The 17319-nt window shown below is 47.0% G+C and overlaps 1 protein-coding gene across 1 annotated transcript; it reads right to left on the bottom strand.

The window, feature by feature from the left end:
• Positions 1–93: 93 nt before the first annotated feature.
• On the bottom strand, positions 94–16733 carry IL2RB (interleukin 2 receptor subunit beta). The gene is made up of 10 exons (XM_088165333.1): positions 14686–16733; positions 13774–13871; positions 13334–13460; positions 11796–11910; positions 10501–10612; positions 9815–9963; positions 9206–9383; positions 7383–7479; positions 5477–5561; positions 94–4137 (listed from the first exon to the last, which is right to left on the bottom strand). The coding sequence occupies exons 2-10, from the start codon at positions 13868–13870 to the stop codon at positions 3310–3312; spliced, it is 1788 nt and encodes a 595-aa protein (XP_088021459.1). The 5' UTR covers position 13871; positions 14686–16733; the 3' UTR covers positions 94–3309.
• Between the last annotated feature and the right edge of the window lie 586 nt (positions 16734–17319).

Below are 17319 nucleotides of genomic sequence, written 5' to 3'. Positions count from 1 at the left end.
GTCACGCAGAGAGAAGATTAGAAAGGAGAAAGTCCAGCTAGAACTCAATCAAGCTACCGTCATCAAAAATAACAAACACATTAATAACAAAAAGAGGGTCAAGGAGAATCTCCATCCTTTATTTGACTTGGAAGGGGAATATTGACATCAAGGATGAGGCTGAGCTACTTAATGCCTTCTTTGCCTCAGTCTCTAACAGAAAGACCAGATGTCTCCAGGGTACCCACTCCCCTGAGCCAAAAGACAAAGACAGGGAGCAGAATAAACCCCCTATAATCCAGGAGGAAGTAGTTAGTTACCAGCTGTGCCACTTAGACACTCCCAGGTCTGTGGGGCTGAATGTGATCCACCCAAAACCACTGAGGAAACTTAGCAGAAGAGCTCGCCAAACCATACTCTCCATCATTTATCAGCAGTCCTGGCTATCCAGGGAGGTCCCAGGGACTGGAGGTTAGCCAGTGTGACACTCATCTACAAAAAGGGCTGGAAGGAGGATCTGGGGAACTACAGCCCTGTCAGCCTGACTTGGTGCCACAGAAGGTCTTGGTACAGGTAACCTTGAGCTCCATCACATGGCAGGTGCAGAACAACAAAAGGGATCAAGCTCATCCAGCATGAGTTTAGGAAAGGTTGGTCCTGCTTGACCAGCCTGATCTCCTTCTGTGACAGAGTGACCACTTAGTGGATGAGGGAAAGGCTGTGGATGATGTCTACCTACCTTTAGTAAAACATTTTACACTATCTACCACTATCTACCAGCATTGTCCTGGAGAAACTGGCAGCCCGTGGTGTGGATGTGTGTACTCTTTGCTGGGTAAAACACTGGCTGGATGGCCAAGCCTGAAGAGTTGTGGTGATTGGGGTTAAATCCATTTGGCAGCCAGTCACCAGCGGTGCTCCGCAAGGCTCAGTATAGGGGCCAGATCTGTTTAATATCTGTTTAATATCTGTTTAATATCTGTTTAATATCTGTTGATAATCTAGATGAGGGGATCAAGGGCTCCTCTTTAGTCAGTTTGCAGATGACACCAAGCTGGGCAGAAGTGTTGATCTGCTGAAGGGTAGGAAGGCTCTGCAGAGGGGTCTGGAAAGGTTGGATCGAGGACCCAATGCCAGTGGTATGAGGTTCAACAAGGTGCAACAACAGCACCATGCAGTGCTGCACATGGGGAAGAGTGGCTGAAAAACTGCCCAGTGAGAAACGACCTGAGGGTACTGGTTGACAGTGGCTGAACCTGAGCCAGGTGTGCCCAGGTGGCCAAGAAAGCCAGTGACATCCTGGCTTGTATTAGGAATAGTGTGGCCAGCAGGGCTGGGAAAGGGATCATCCCCCTCACCACAGCACTGGAGGGGCCACACCTCAAATCCTGTATTGAGCTTTGGGATGCTCAATACAAGAAGGGCATTGAGGGACTGGAACATGTCCATAGAAAAGCTTCTTCACTGAAAGAGTGGTTAAACATTGGAATAGGCTCCCCAGGGAAGTGGTGGACTGACCGTCTTTGGAAATGTTCAGAAAAAGTAGATGTGGCACTTTGCAATATAGCTTAGTGGGCATGGGAGTATTCAGTCAAAATATGGACTAGTTAATCTTGAAGGTCTTTTCCAACCCCAATGATTCTATGTAGGAAAATAGGAAAGCTTAAGAAAGTCTACGTGGGGACAGTGCAGCTTGGATCCTTGGCCCATTTAAGATAGCAAACTCCCCATCAGAGGCAAGGGAGTCAGTGACTCTTTTCAAAGTCCATCTGGGAAGATTCTCAAAGTCCAGGAAACAGCTGGGAAAGCCTTATGCTTCCTTATCTGGGAAGCTGTGGGGTCTTCTCCTGTTTTCTCCTGGACACAATGGAGCAGTCCCTGTCTTGAGACAGATGGAAGGAACTGCTAAGAGGAGAGGAATTGTTCCTGAAGCCCTCCCACCTACAAGTGGGCTCAACTCCTCTGAGCAGCTCTTTTGAGGTGAAATCCAAGCCAGTGGGTGACTCTGCACCTGGACTCATAATGACATTCAGGATGCATACTGCAAGATCAGGTAAGAATGTAGGACCAGGAATCTCAATGCTTGGACAGACAGAGAAAGGAAAGAACTAGTTCTAGTTGACACTCACAGCTGTGACAGAAGCACTAACAATTTCAATACCCTCGAGCTTTTTGATATAAATTCTCCTAGAAGAGTTTTTAAGAGATAAGAACTCTTAGCACATGGTGTTTTCCCACTGCTGAAAATTCCAGAAACGTGTCAAGAAAATGGACAGATGGTACAAATGGTGAATGCAGGGATCTTCCTTTGCCTTACCGCTTTTCTTCTGTGGCTTTTTCTTAACACAGATCAGGGCAAGTAGAGGAAGAAGAAAAGTGAAGTCTGTGCTATGCCCATTCTTTGCAAGTGGATTGAGGTTTTCTTTTCAATAAAGGTGCTGATTCGTGGGTTAGTTTTCTGGGCTCATTCACCACATCTTTGCTGCTAGTTAGGCAATGGTTTCCCTTGAGCAGTGGAAGGAATGGGCAGCACTGCTATGATGTTTTCCACTTATACAGGATGTGGGATGAACTATTCTGCAATCAGCTTATCATAGTCAAATAACTGTAGTTTGCCAGCAGGGCAGAAAGGCTTTCGATTTCATGAAAAATATTGTAGCAAGAATGGGAAACTGTGTGAGTTCTTTTCACTGCCACCACCAGATCTGGAGGAAAGAAAGAGAGGGAGGGGATTTCCCCAGTATTTTAAGCCCAATAATGGGGATTTCTTTTTTACGCTGCACTGCTTAGACAGCTGACGCAGCTGTGGCTCTGAGCCAACCTTAGAGACTCTAAGGTCTAGACTTTAAAATCTAAAGCTGGACCGAGTAGCTTAGAATGTAATCTCTACTTAAAACCCAAAGTAGGGACATAGAAAAAAATTACACCCTTGGTCAATCAGGAGGAGATGTCTTCACCCATTTCATCATCCACCCCAGCACTGTTGCTCAGCCTCAAATCTGAGTGCTATTTTACACCAAAATGCAGAGCACAGAAGTGCTGGCACAGTCTCCTACTAGGAGCTAGGAAGGGAAAAACGTGTTGGTGACGTTTGGAATGTCACTTGAGAAGTGTGAGCGTTTCTATGCCATCGGAGCCAGTATTAACAGAAAAACAGAATTGGTCATCAAGGTAAGTCCTTGTTGGCCTATGTTTTCCAGCTTCATTAGTGAGCAGTCCCGATGGGATTGATGCTGAAGTTACATTCATGTCCTGAGGAGAGAAACTGTCCATCTAGCCTTCCCTGCAGGAGTGGCCTTTCCCACCCTGTGGGTCTCCTCCAGGCAGACCTTAGACAGAGCAATGGCTGTACTGGCTTTGGAGGTCCCTCAGAGAAAGATAGGCACCAGTGTTTGGCACCTGGCTGGAGAATGTTGTGTGGCATGGATCCTCATCCTGTCTTTGCCTTAGAGGTGGAGGCTGGGAGAAGGAAGAGGTAGCATTTGCTGCTGGTGTGCAGGGGTCAGTGGGAGGGCCCCCCTTCCCACTTCCCTCCATTACACTGACAGTATCGCTGTCCTGCTGGTCCAGTGGGTGAGGAAAGTCAGTGTCTAGCTGGCACACGGCCTCAGCAGGTTGTGAAACTGCTTTGTCCATCACCTTCTTATCCTGTTCCAGAACTGGTGTTGGTGAGGTGCCTTCACTCTCCTGGAGAGCCCCAGGAACAGCCATGGCCTGCTGGGCTTCACCTGCTGTCTCTTCCAGGAAGGAGCTCTTTGGGAAGCCCTGGGTTGCTTCCAGACAGTGGAAGAAGTTGCTGGGCAACACATTCATGTCCTCTGCCAGTGTGCAGAGGTCTGGGGAGGGCAGAGCCTGGTAACACTCGTCATCCTTGCTGCCACTGCCCTCCTGGGTGAAAGGCTCATAGGAGAAGTAGACCTGACAGGGCTCGATCTCAAAGGAGTTGGAAAGGTGGAAGAAGAAGTAACCTTGATTGGTGAAGCAGCTGGATCCAGAGTGCACGCTGGTTTCTTTGGGAGGATCAGGAGTTAGGGTTCCCTTGGAAAGCAGAAACCGGGATTCCTGGTCATTCTTCTGCATCACCTCGAGCACGGAGATCTCTGGGATTGTGCTGTTCACGCACAAGGAAGATGTGGAGAATGGGGAGGAGAGCCATTTCTGGGGGGGAAGAAACACAAGTAAGAGAGAAACTATGACTGCCAAAGTAAAGCACTCAGAGAGGAACCAAAGGTTTTTTCTACTGACTGGCCACAGCAATCAAGTGACTTCTTCTCTGTCCAAGCAAGGGTTAACAGAGGTAGTGGGGAGGGAAATTCCCATTCATGATGTCTCATCTGAAGGATTTTCAGAGAGAGTATGTCATCCTGTCACTTTAAAATTAAGAATGGATCTTGATCTATGTTTTGAGATTTCTGGAGCAGAGAATTTAAGATGGAGAATTAAAGTGAAACAAAGGGAATAAGAAAGGTAAGAAAAACCCTTACAAAACCATAAGATGAAGAGAAGCATGAAAAACAGCATTGAGGTGCATCTCATGCAATCTATTCCTTGGTGCTGAACAAGCTTCTGATATATCCACATGGCCATATGCAGATTTCTTGTCTAAAGTGCTCTTCCAGGCCCCTTGTGCCTAATTTTCACATTCATCATGAGCAGCATCCTGCAGTGCATCATTATCCTTAAAAATAAACTAGTTTTGATGACACCCAAATCCATTGCCTTTATGGCTTGTAAAGCAAATTTTTCAAGTTCTTTCTGCACTGATAAAGTGTCTTGAATGCCTGCTGCACAACCTTGACCCCCTACTCTGCACTCTTTCCCCGTAGTTCAAGCTTTCTAAGCCTTTTTACACCTTGGCTTTCCCACAGCTTTGCTGTTTCTGAACCCTCTGCAGTTTGTTTCCATCCTTCTTAAAACAAGATGCCCCTTGGGATCACCTCCCACGTCTTGCATCTGACACTTCCTTTAATGCTGCGCAGAATGGTAATTGTCTCCTTGCAGCTGCCCATACTCACAGAGAGCCTAGGGGAAGGGGAATAGTGGAGTGGGAAAAGAAGGGAAACAGACAAGAATGCAAGGAATAGCTAAGTGCTATCCAATGTGATAGCAATTCACATCAGGAATGGAGGAGAAGCTCAGAGATGGAAATCTAGGGAAGAGCTGGGAAGCCTAGGGCAGGTAGGGAGGCACTGAAGTGGGAGGGAAGGGGATGTTGAGAGGCCAAGCTCCCTCCTGCGGGTCCCTGGTTGTCTCTCAGTCTGCTGATTATGGGAGCAGGATGCTGTGTTTTGTGTGGTTTCTCCATTCTGTAATTAGAGATGCCTTAGCTGAGCATCAGGTTTTAGAAGGTCAGAAAACAGAACTTAAGCAGAGAACCCAGCAGCTGGTGCTGCAGGCACATATATCATGTGTGCAGGTCTATCTGTCCTGGGCATGTGCAGCTGGACACTCCTTTCCCTCATTTCTCCTCGCTATGGTTCCATCCCCAGCCCAATACCTGAATGTCACCTCCGTGAACTGAAACAAGTGGGGGAAAAAACTTGTCAGGGTCTGGGATGTGCATCTTCAGGATCTTCTTAAACCTTGAGGAAAAAGATTGAGAAGGTCAAATGAAGCAGGGCCTGATCCTGATCACTGTCACTGTGGTGGGGGTGAAAGAGTGCACTGCAATTCACGGGTACTGTGCTGGCATGGGGGGAGAGGTAAAATAAAGGCGAGCCTGAGGGCTGTCCTTGCTCTTGAGTGGTCTGAGAGGCACTAGCTGAACCACGAGATGTACAGAGATGAGACTGATAAACCCAGCACTGGAAAATACATTTCCCTCAGCCTTTTCCCTGGGGAAGGACAATCCCTGGTTTTAATCATTTCTTCCCTGCCTTGCCTGGTCACCTTAACCTCTCCACCTGTCCCCTTCAGTCGCTGTCCTGATGACCAGCTGTCTCCAAGCTCCTGCTGCTGTGAGCTGCCCCTTCTTTGCTTTGCTGCTGCCACAATGACTCAAGGATCATGTGGCCTGAGCAGGGCCATTACTGAGAAAGCTCTGCCACACCTCTCTGCCCTCCTAGCAGGATGCTGCATGGCATAGCTGGAGCACACTGGCTGTGCAAGCCATCTGGGTGAATATGCCTTGCATTGTCCAGAGGCCTCTCCTTCCCTGGAACCAGTGTGTTGTCATCCTGAGGCAGCATGAAGTGGTCTAATCTGCTCCTCAGTTTCTCAGAGTGGTTGGATCATCTTGTCATCCCTTTGCTGAAGCTTTGCTATAGGATGTTCCAAGGAAAAATCCCTCCTGACCTCTGGAGGCAATCAGTGTACTCTCTGAAGCATCAGAACTTGCTAGCTCTTGCATATAAACTACCTTACATCATCGCAGATGCTATTTTTATTCATGCATGTCTAATCCTTCCTTGCATCTTACCTCAGCATTATTCTGCACTCAATTCCCCTAGGTTAATTATACTTTGTGGAGAAAAGAGGCCTTTTAAACTCTGTCTGTGCTGTACATCTAGCACTTCCTCAACTTTGTATTGTGACTCAGGGTAAAATAGTCACCAGTGACTTTCTCAGTATCCATCTTCCTTCAACATGGTTCTTTGTCTTTCCTTACAGAGAAACCATCCAGCCTCTGCAACTTCATCCCCAAGCATGTTTGTCCCTGCTTCCTGCCGTGAATATCAGCACCTTGCTTCTTTACCCCTGACCTGAGATGAGAAAACCCGTGTCTGTTTCTAGCCTTGCCAAGCTGAGAGGTCACTGTTCCTATTATTGTGTCGAGTAACCTTGTGAGACACTTTTAGTCCTTAATAAAAGCGGTGTCTGGGTAGAAACACTGGCAAAGAGGTTTTGAATCATATAGGTTTTATCAGTGTATGAGGACTGCACAGACCAGGGAGAGCAAGAACTCTACTCCTCACTCAGAAGTTTTGCCTGCAGGCCCAATGTCACTTCATCCTACCTGAGCTCTTGCTGGAATGTTTAAATGAAAAAGTAGTGGTAACCAGGCTTTCTTGGTCCTTGCTACAGGGAGAGTTCTCAACCCAGTGACCTGCTTTTGAAGAGGCAATTTTGGTGCATCCCTGCCAGGAAACACCAATCTAACCCCTGGGCAACAGATGTGCTGAGGCAGCTGTTTTAAATTTAGTCAGGGCATAGCACCAGGGCATGGCAACAAGGTCACAGCTGCATGGCACAGTATGACAGTGCTGGTGAAACCACATCATCTTGGGTGATGTTATTTCTCCACAGGCAAATATCAGTCTCAGAAGGTTGGGCAATAAACCATAAATGGATTGGCTTAAAGCCATCTCTATCCTGAGTAACACCAAGTGAAAAACAATCTGAGTTTTGAGAATACACACAAGATACAGGAGAGGAACAGAGATATAAACTTAATTCTCAATTACCATTTCAGGGTCCGTAAGTTAATGAGGAAGGCAGTCCCAATGATCACAAAGACCAAAGTGCTCACTATCAGAACAGGAAGGACTGGCTGGGATGTTCCTGCAAGATGAGAAAGAATGAGGAAATTGCTGTTAAAATCTAACCAGGATTCTATAGGTAGAAGCTGCAGTCCTTTCTTGGCTGTTCGAAGTGATCAAAGTATGTCTTTGCTACACTTTTATATAATATTATAATATTTTCTAGAATTATAATATACAGGTCAGAGTATATGTGAATTCTGCTGTGTTGTGTAGGATGCCTTTGAGCTGATAAGGGTTTCAGAATCTAAGCATTGCTTAATAAATAATTTGTGCTGAACAGCTTAAACTTCCTGGTCATAACAGCACCACTGCTAGAGGTTGCCCAGATGAGGTGGCACAGTCTTCCAGTTGAAGTGTCCACCATCCTGTCTATTTCTTTGCCAAGGAAAGCAGGGACTTTCCAGCTAAACCAGCTCAAGTGGGGTTGGAGGCTTGAAACAACATTAATGGTCAGTACGGAAGAGGGAGTCATGGAGTTCACAGGTCTCTGAGGAGACAAGAGGATAAGGATAGAGAAGGTTAGGGATCAAGGGACTGGCTTCTTTCTTTGGAGAGGTAGCATTAGGAGGCTAGGAAGGTTACAACTTTACACCATATTTTAGTACTTGGATTGTAGGGTTAGGACAAAGGGACTGGGTTCCCACATTGTCAGGGCTTCCAGCACTCCTCAGGCTTGTTTGGCATCATCTCAAACATTCCTAATCTGTCTCTTTCACACTTATCTCCCCAGTGCACCTTTGCTTGGTCTTGCTATTCTGGTGCCTGTTTCCTCTGCCTGCCCCTCATCTCCTCCCATCCCTCGTGTCCCTTGGTCTGGTCATGCAGGGAATCTCTGGAGCAGTTAGGAGAGAACAGAGAAAAACGAAAGACGGAGGAGACATTTTTAGCGCATTCTTTCTTTCCCTGTCCTTGAGATGCTGCTCAGATCACTTTGTCTCCTCTGCCTCTGGTACCCTGGTTATCTTTGGGTCTTGGTTGCTATGACAACTGGTTGCGGCTGTATCCCATTCACTGACATCACACAGTGTCAAAATTTGATCGCCACAGCAACACAGTGCCCTTTCTAAACATAGCTCCTCTGTTTATACCAACACCAGGAACAACAGGGAGGGGTTGAGCAGAGGCAGGATGGGGGCAACATGAGAAGGAATAACCTCTACCTGATTTTTTTTTGGAAAAAAATGGCAGAGGCCACAGCCACTGACTCATGTAAATCTCAGCAGACCTTTTTTGAAAGGGTCTTATCATGCATGTAAATCTTTCCCAGTTTCCATGTGACTTTTCTTCCCAGGATTGGGTGTTCTTCAGCTCAGGAGCTGAGAGCTGTTTCACTGCATTTCACTGATCAATACCTCCACTGGGCCATTTTAGGAAGCTAGGAGAATGTTCCCAGGTAACATTAGCATATGGGAAAATGTCAGTCCTGACCACTGCTCTCTGCTGGTTACACATCTGACCTTACTGCTCTGGGGAAGCAGTCCCTGACTTACACCTTGTGGTTTTTACCTGGCTTCTGGAAGTCAGAGGGGCTTTGCTGGGGTGAGGGGGTCTTTGCCCTTAAGCCGTGATGCTGAGATGATCTCACCCAACTGATCAGGAGGGACAGCTTTCAACCTTTCTATTATACTTTGGTCAGCACAGTTCTCCCTACACATCTTCCTTCAGCTTCTCACCTTGTTTTGGCCATTCTACCTCGTTTGTCCTGAGTCCCTCTTTTCCCCTCGAGGTCAGGCTCTCTGACTTACCCTTATGGTCAGCGTGTGTCCTCCACAGGACCGGCTTGCTCCAGTCACTCCACACACCTTTGTAGTTGCTTCTGGCACTTGGCCTTGCACGGACAGCTGCCTCATATTTCGAGTTGGGTGAGAGTCCCTCAAAATTTACCCATGTCTGGTCCTGTTCAATGGGAAAGTTTGCAGCCTCCTGGAAGTAGGGCAAATTTAGAATATCATCAACATCCTGGTTTACAGCCTCATGTAACCCATCTTCTTCCAGGCCCTCAGAGAAGACCTGTCTCAAGTCCTTACACCTCGTGCACGGCTTGTTCACCCTGAAGGAAAAGTCTTCTTTTCTTTGCTTTTCTCATCCCTTTCAGGGCTGCCCTGGAACTGTCTGATTTTTTTTGTGACAGCACTAAGTAAAATAGGATCTCCATCTGCCTCCTTGTCATCACCAGACACTGGCAGCAGGTGACACAGATAAAAGAGCAGGGGCTGTCATCATCTCTCCAGCTTCACCAAAACTGGTTACATCCTGAGAGGAGGCCCAGGAGAAGTCTTGGGGGACACAAGCAAGACCAGGATTCATCCAGGACTCACATGGTAGCAGGCCCCAGTCTCCCCCTCCGTACTCACCTCCCAGGTCTGACTCACGTGCCGGTACCGCACTTGGTACTCCCGCTTCCCATCCAAATAGTGAGAAGAAATATTCAGGCTCCATGTTAGGTTGGAGGTGTTTTCAGTTATGTTAGCCAGCTGAAGGTTTCCTGGAGGCCTCAGCTTTACTGGAAAGAGAGAAGAAGCAGGGTTGATATCCCCATACTCTGTCCATAACATGACTGCACATCAAGCCCCTCAGCATCAGGACATTGCCTGCTTGAGACAGGTAAACTCATACAGCCAGCAAAACAATATCCCAAGCAGATGTTTTTATTCTGGATTAGTGAGCTGACTCCTGTCAGCAAAGACTAAGACATGCCAAAGCTGTCCTAGAGAAGGGTGGAAGCATATAACTAGAGGGGCAGAGGAAAAGCAGCTAGACTTTCCATCCTTCTTGCAGCACACATTTTTCCTGAGGGAAGCTGAGCTATCATTACCTGTTTGAAGCCAGATATGGGATAGGACAGGATGTGGCTGACATGACACTCCATGACAGAGGAGCAAGTTGCAGGAGTCAAAATTGTGCTCATTGTAGCAGAGGACAAGCAAAAGACAAAGGCCTAAAATCAGCTGTGGGTGCTGCATAGGAGTGGATGAGGAAGGAAAATTAGCTGTCCTCTCATGGGGAAGCTTCGGAGATCAGAAGGCAGATGAATACTTACTATTTTCAAATGGATTGAAGTTTACTATTTGCACAAGTATTTTGTTTTTTTTCTCTCCAGTGTGGCAATGGACAGAAAAGTTAAGACGGTCTGAAATGGTGAAGCACTGATTCTGCAAGGGAAATTGACCATTAGTGACAATGAAACCTAATGAATAAGCATTCAAATTTCTAAGCACTGCCTGCGCATAAAATGATTAGGTATACTTGACCATAAATATGGAAGGTATTTGTGGCAGAAAGGCATAAATCTCAGTGGTGAGTGAAGAACCAAAAATTAATATTTCATGTGGTTGGAACTTTTTGTTTGTTTATTAGCAAGAAAGGCACAAAATATTGTGATACACTAGTTTCTTGGGATTCCTGTATGTGCTGACTAAGCAGGAAAAAAAGTTACTCTCTATGAGTGACATTTATTGAGAAATTTTATTTTTACCAGAACATTTTATGTTCCCTGGTAAGACTGAAACCGCATTAGTATTAAACATGACACTTGAAATGCAGTGATGCTGAAGGGCCACATACATCATACAGTACTGAATAAGCAACAGAAAAATTAGCTTGATTAGAAAGAAAAGATTTTGGAGCTATATACCAACCCTGCAATTTGTCTTTGCACGTGATATGCAAATGTATGAAAGCTTGTCTGTCATTAGAACTGGTTGTGACTTTAGCAATAAAAATATTATCTCAAATTTGGGTGGGTGTTTTCTGAAAACATGGGGACTGCAGTGACTCTGAATGTAACTGAAGGAAGTACATAACGGATCTAAAATAAGACTGATTTAAATAAAGAATAATAGAAGATTTGCATCACCATTAGCTCCAATGATGTGTTGCTATTGCATCTTGCATTAGACACAACTAACCACACTTCACAGTAGCTAATGATCTAGAAAATGGTATTGATATTTTCTAGGAAAATAAGATCAAGAGGTGACCTCAGAGCTGGTGGTGATGCCCATCCCTCCTCAGGGGAGGGGATTAGGGCCAAACACAGGTGATTGAGACATGGGAACCGCATATGATCTGTCTGTTCAGCAGCTCTTTTGCATGCATCAGGACTGCATGGCCCAGTTCACAATGAAGCCAATCCCTCCTTCCTTCCTTCAAACCCACAGGAGGCATGTATATCAACAACACACAACACCAAGCCCAATCCCAGATCCAGAGTCAGGGATTATGTTTGGGCTTTTTATACTACCTCTGGATGTTACACTGTTTATACACCCAAAATGCATATATAAATCCTTTGCACTTTGTCATTAGCCAGGACATCCCAGATGAATTACTCACATTAACATTTTGGTTGAAGGTTTTGATGCATCTCCTCAATCCTGTCATATGCTCTGCCTTGGGTAATTTGCAGTGCTTCTTGTGTTTTTCAGGTGAGGGAAATAACTCCAGTAAGCTGGGAAATTATGGACTTGTAGTTAGTCAAATATTATGTAACACTAAAAGGCTTTCAAAGCATTTTATGTCCTACTGTATTTGCTGAACAGGTTACAGCAAAGATTTAATCCTACTTTCTCTCCCCACTGTATCACCCAGACAAATTTCAAGTGCTGGCACACGAAAATCAATGCACCCCAGTTATTTCAATGCAAATATAACAGCAAATATCCAGTTTCAAAGATTTCACAAAACCCTCTTCCTATCTTCTCTGCTTCCTGTTGATATCAGAGGGCATACTCACCTTCAGCAACATGGCTCTGGAAGGCAGGTGCCTGTTTCAGCCCCTCTAGGATTTACAGGTCCCCTTCCAGACACTGACAGTCCTGTAGGATCTCAGCTACTCAAGTGACATGTACCTTCTGAGCCAGGTCACATCTCAGTCAGCCAGGACATCGTAACCTCTGTTCTGCTCTGACAAGTGTGTCTAGAGAGCCCCAGCTGAGCTATGGGGTGTGGCAGGGTGCAGAACATCTGTGGGGGTGCAGCTGGGGCAGTGTCTGACTGAGGTGCCTGTTCCAGCTCTAAGGTCGGATCAGGCTGGGGACTCACTGACAGTGGGGAGGGTTTTATTCCTAGAGCCCGGGTCAAAGAATGGCACAGTTCCACATCTAGCCCCAGATCTAGCCACAGTCTCTGATTCACCCATGGAGCAACATAAATGTTTTAGCTTTCTAGATCCACACACCAGCCCCAAGATATATTTGCCAATCTAACCTAGTTGGAGGTGTCTCTATGACAGTGACAAGCAGCCCACCCAATAACAGAATCTCACTGAGCCTCTCCTTATGACAGGCACCCAGGGCAGTCCTGGGGTTGGCTGGTAAGCCTCTTGGCTGCAGATGTCCTATTTGGAGATGGCAGAGACTCAGCCAGCCCCCACTGGCCAACCACTTCCCCTCTGCTGGGAGGCATATGGAAAAGGAAAACATCATGAACTGGAAGAGATGAAAGAGCCAGGGGAGAGAAGGGTGACAGTATTTTTCTTCATTCATTGTTGCTCAGGATTCAACACCTCAGCTCATCCTGGCAATTGCCAGATGGCCTCTGTATAACTTCAATTCCACCCTTCTCCAGCCCCATCTCTACGCATCCTCATTTTCCATCGAAAATGCCTTTCAGTCCCAAGGGTGTCTGCCAAGGGAGAGGGATTTTTTGAAAAGTGAAGTTCAGATAGAGCCATGGAGATGGAAGATGGGTTGTGCTAGACAGTTTGGGACTGTCAGATGGCAGACATTGTGCAGTGGCTGCCAGCATCTCAGTCCACATGGAGACAGAGTTCAAGATAAAGCTCTGTGACTCCACTACACCTGGCCTGGGAAGGGGAAACCTACATTTTTGTAAAATGGCATTGTTTTTCCTCAGCCTCTCCAGTCACCCACCTGTCACAGAAGCCTTTTTTTGATAAAATCTCCAGCTGGCATGGTGCTTCAGCCAGGTCCCTGCCCGGGTCCCAGTCGCAGAAGAGAGCTGCTCGTGAGTCATACCAACAGGTGAGGCTGGAGGCGCCTGCCAGCAGAGAAGAGATGGACAGCAATGTGGCTCAATTAGCAACGATGCTCGGCATTAATCATCACCCCAGACAATGCTGCCCCTTCCCAAACTACTGACTGACTCCTCTGCTAGGCAACTCCAAGTAAGAAAGGCAGTGCCACTCATTTCTCAATATCCTTGGAGGCTGATGTGCTCATATTGCAACCTCCTCTGCCTGTATGCTACAACACAAACATTGCACAGCCACATACTGTGGTGCCCACACTGCCCTGGCTGACTCCCCTCCCTGTTCACCCAGCTGGCACAGGTGAAAGGAATCGCTTCTTACCTTGTGCCGAGTCTGATGCCCACAAGGGAGACATGAGGCTGAACAGGCAGAGGTAAGACAGAAGCAGCAATGAAGGCTTCATCAGTACTGGTGACATGCTGGAAGAGAGAAGACGCCCCCACAACACAGCTCAGCAATGGAACTTATGAAGATGTTGAGATGTCATCACACAGGAGGCATCCACTGTCCTAGGATGCAGTGCCAGTCTCCTAGGTCCAGAATCTCATATCCCTTCCAGTCTGGAGTCTGCACTTTTCCCTCAGCACCTCACTCTTCTCCTGCCTTGGGTGCTTTTCTCAGCAGTGAAGCTGTTCACAAGGCAGCACAGAGGCTATTTGCAGGAATCATGTCTTCTGAAAACGCGTGAGTGAGCGCACAGCAGTCCGTGCGTGTTGTCTCAGGCTGCCTGCTGACTCAGGTAGAGAGTGCTGCCTCGGCTGCGCACAGCTTGTGCTTTGAAGAGCTTCTTTTTTTGGTAAACCCTAGGGCTGAAATAACTAGGTGCTTGCTGAGTGAGAGGGTCCCTAGATGCAACTGACAGAAGTTAGTTGCAGAGCTCATGGCTTAGGAGACGGATTTTGAATAGCATGTTTGGGACGGGTGGGGGAATTAGGTTCTAGAAAGTCAAGGCTTTACCATAGCAAAAAATACTGCATAGTAGTGCACAAACAAGGCATCATCCCCTCTACGTAGACCCTTGCTCTGCCTTGGAAAGACTCATGATTTTAGGCATATGAGAAAATTTGGGCTTTGTAATTAGGAAACACAGCAGCGGCCCTCATCCAGCCCAGGCACTCAGGGAGTCTCCTTGTCTTACAAAGCCTGTACAGTCATGTTCTATATTAGACAGACTGGCCTTACAGTCTTCTCATCCAAGCCTCTCTCTCTCCCCATCCACCCGGACACCCCTACCTTGAGATCTGCCTTTGCCCACAGAAGGAACCACCTTCACCTCTCCCCAGCCCTGGAGCTCAGGCAGACCTGAGGAAAACAAGATGGAAGTGCCACTGGACCTTGCTGGAACTGCCAGAGGAGTGTGAAGAGAGGGTTTATAAAGGGCTGGTGTGAGCTTAATACCAATTCCCGTTGTGATAAAAGATTAGGTTCAGAGGAAGAAAAACATGATGACAACACATTAGCAGACTGAGGCGAGAAAGAGAGAAAGCGGGCAGCATGGTTGTGAGATGCGGGGTATGATTTGAGAGGATTGCGGAGAGACAGAGAGATAAATATGTTCTCAACCCTTCCCAACAGCGAGATGCAGTTTGTCAGATTGAAACTCCCTCTAAAACGCTTTCAGATCAGCCACCCCCATGTGGGAGAGAGCTGGCATTGCTCCCTTTACCTTCCAGCTCCAGGCACCGAGCGGTCCAGATGAAAGGAGTCCCTGGGGTCGTGAGGTTGGATGGCAGCAGGTGCTGAATGTCAAACAGTGAGGGGAAGGGTGAGGGGGAGAGTGATGAAGGCAGATATCCTGGCTCAGTGCATGTCCATGAGAAATGAGGTGCCTACAGCCCAGCAGTTCAGCTCCAAAGCTGTTTCTCTCATATATGCATGGTCTCTCTCCGTCTTCTCCCTCTCACCTGTGCACAGGAAGCTGCTGCTTGCTTGCCTTGTCAGACTGAGACAAGGCCCCAGAGTATCGAAAAGGCTAGTAAGGGCAAGAATTAAAAAAAAAAAAACCAAACCCAAACCACATTTAACTTCCTGCTGGTAGAGAGTAAGTAGAAAGCAAGTTAGAGGGGTCAGGTGTTAGCACTGCTCAGACATTCCAGGACCAGTTTCAAACCATTGCTGGGAGACAAAAGGGAGAGCAAAAAGGACCTCTTGGGATACTGGCAGGACCCATAGCTTCCTCTTTTAGACACCCAAATGGATCACTCATATTGCTCTCAGGGTCTGCACAAGTTTACAGATTACTTTGAAACTGGGGATAGGAGTCTGTCTACAGTAGAAATGCCATGAACCACTTTGTGAAAAATAGCTGGAGGTAATGATCTGAGCAACACCTGAATGAAACCAGACTTTGTTGCCCCAGTTTTAGAGGATCCATGCTGGGTCGCAGCAGGAGTGGAACCAGGTCAGTGCTGTGTGTGAACAAGTTTGAGGCACACCCTCACACTTACAAGTGGTGTGACACCACAAGAACACCCTTGGCCTCCCTACTCAGCCAAACACCCTGTTCACAAAAGGAAGAACTACCCCCTCTGCCCTGAGCCTTGCAGCTAGTCCAGCCAGGCAATACTGCCCTGCAGTAGCTGCAGTGCCTGTTTGGCATGGCTTGTCCATTCAACAGGCCAGACACAGACACAAAAAATATTTCCACCTTCTTCCAAAGCTTGTTATGCCCTCACCTTTGCAGACAGATAGCTCCTTTCTTTGCCTTCACATCCCAAGCCAAGGCAGACGTACAAATGTGAATCCACAGGCTGATGGTTGCCTTATGCACAGATAGACATGGACATGCAAATGTGTCCTCACACTCCTCTCTCTTTTCCATACAGAAATAGAATTCTCTGAAGTGCAGCACATCATGTTTCCTGTCTGGTCTGGACTGCACGATGATGGCGACTGGTGTGAGGCCAGGTGATGAGAGTCATCATGTATGCATGTACAGTGGCCACCACACTCAGTGCTCCTCATCTTCCTCTCCTAGAGCAGCTCAAGGCCCAAGGTCAGGTTTGGCAAGAAGGTTTTGCTGACCAAAAGATTACAGAGGTGAATCACAAGTCTCCAGGCAGTTCCTGTTTGAGGACTCTCTAAACCTGGAGGATGGGACCTAGTGTAACAACAAAGGGATCTTGGATTCAGGTAGTGGGAAGAGGGTGTAGGAGGAGAAGGGGTTCTTAGTCCAGGAAGCCCAGCCCAGAGACTGGATCTTAGAAGATACTAGACCAGAAAAAGAAATAGTGTTGGAGCAAAACAGTAGTTTGAAGGCAGAGCCGTTGTGCAAAAGGCTGCAAGAGTCAATCCTCATGGCCATTTCTGGGAAAGCATTGCAATCGATCCAGAACTAAACACTCACTTATCCAGCAGTAGTGGAGTGCAGCATCTCTTTCTTCACCACACACAACAATGACCAGGACTCTTGAGAGCTGTCATTTGAATGCATCTGAAAACTCTTGTCATGGCCAGGCTTGGGGAGGACGAGTAGGGAATCAAAACCAGCCAGCCTCTGCTGACGAGGAGCAGAGGAGAGGATGGGCTGTGTGCTCTCCTGCTCTGGTAACTGCTGGCTGTGTATGTTGCACCTTAGAGGCTCCCATTGGGATGGAGATGTAATGGCATGGATTATCAGACCACCTTTCTCAGGAACTCTGAAAATTAGTGTAGCTTACCCTGGCACAGAAATCCTGAAGAAAAATCACAGAAATTGCTGAAGCAATGAAATTCTCTGTGAGTAAGCTCTTGGTATCACCAGTGTTGCAGCTGCAATGGAGCATTCACGTTAACCATAATTTTTCCTGTTTGTTATTCAGGCTAGAGAAACCTATGCCTTCCTTAAGACCAGAGATTACTTTGGGAAAGCAAGTGCACAAAGCACAG

The sequence above is a fragment of the Sturnus vulgaris genome, chromosome 5 (assembly GCF_052056855.1).
Source record: "Sturnus vulgaris isolate bStuVul1 chromosome 5, bStuVul1.hap1, whole genome shotgun sequence".
Lineage (NCBI taxonomy): Eukaryota > Metazoa > Chordata > Aves > Passeriformes > Sturnidae > Sturnus > Sturnus vulgaris.
The sequence above is the reverse complement of the archived record's forward strand: the minus strand, read 5'-3'. Positions and strand labels throughout refer to the sequence as shown.

Bases quoted from the DNA above. Each gene is read 5' to 3' on its own strand.
- IL2RB (XM_088165333.1), bottom strand. From the start codon at position 13,870: ATGTCACCAGTACTGATGAAGCCTTCATTGCTGCTTCTGTCTTACCTC. The intron at 13,461-13,773 runs GTAAGAAGCGAT...CTCTGCTGGCAG, and splicing joins GGCATCAGACTCGGCACAAG to GCGCCTCCAGCCTCACCTGT. The intron at 7,480-9,205 runs GTAAGTCAGAGA...CTCATCTTGCAG, and splicing joins GACACACGCTGACCATAAGG to GAACATCCCAGCCAGTCCTT.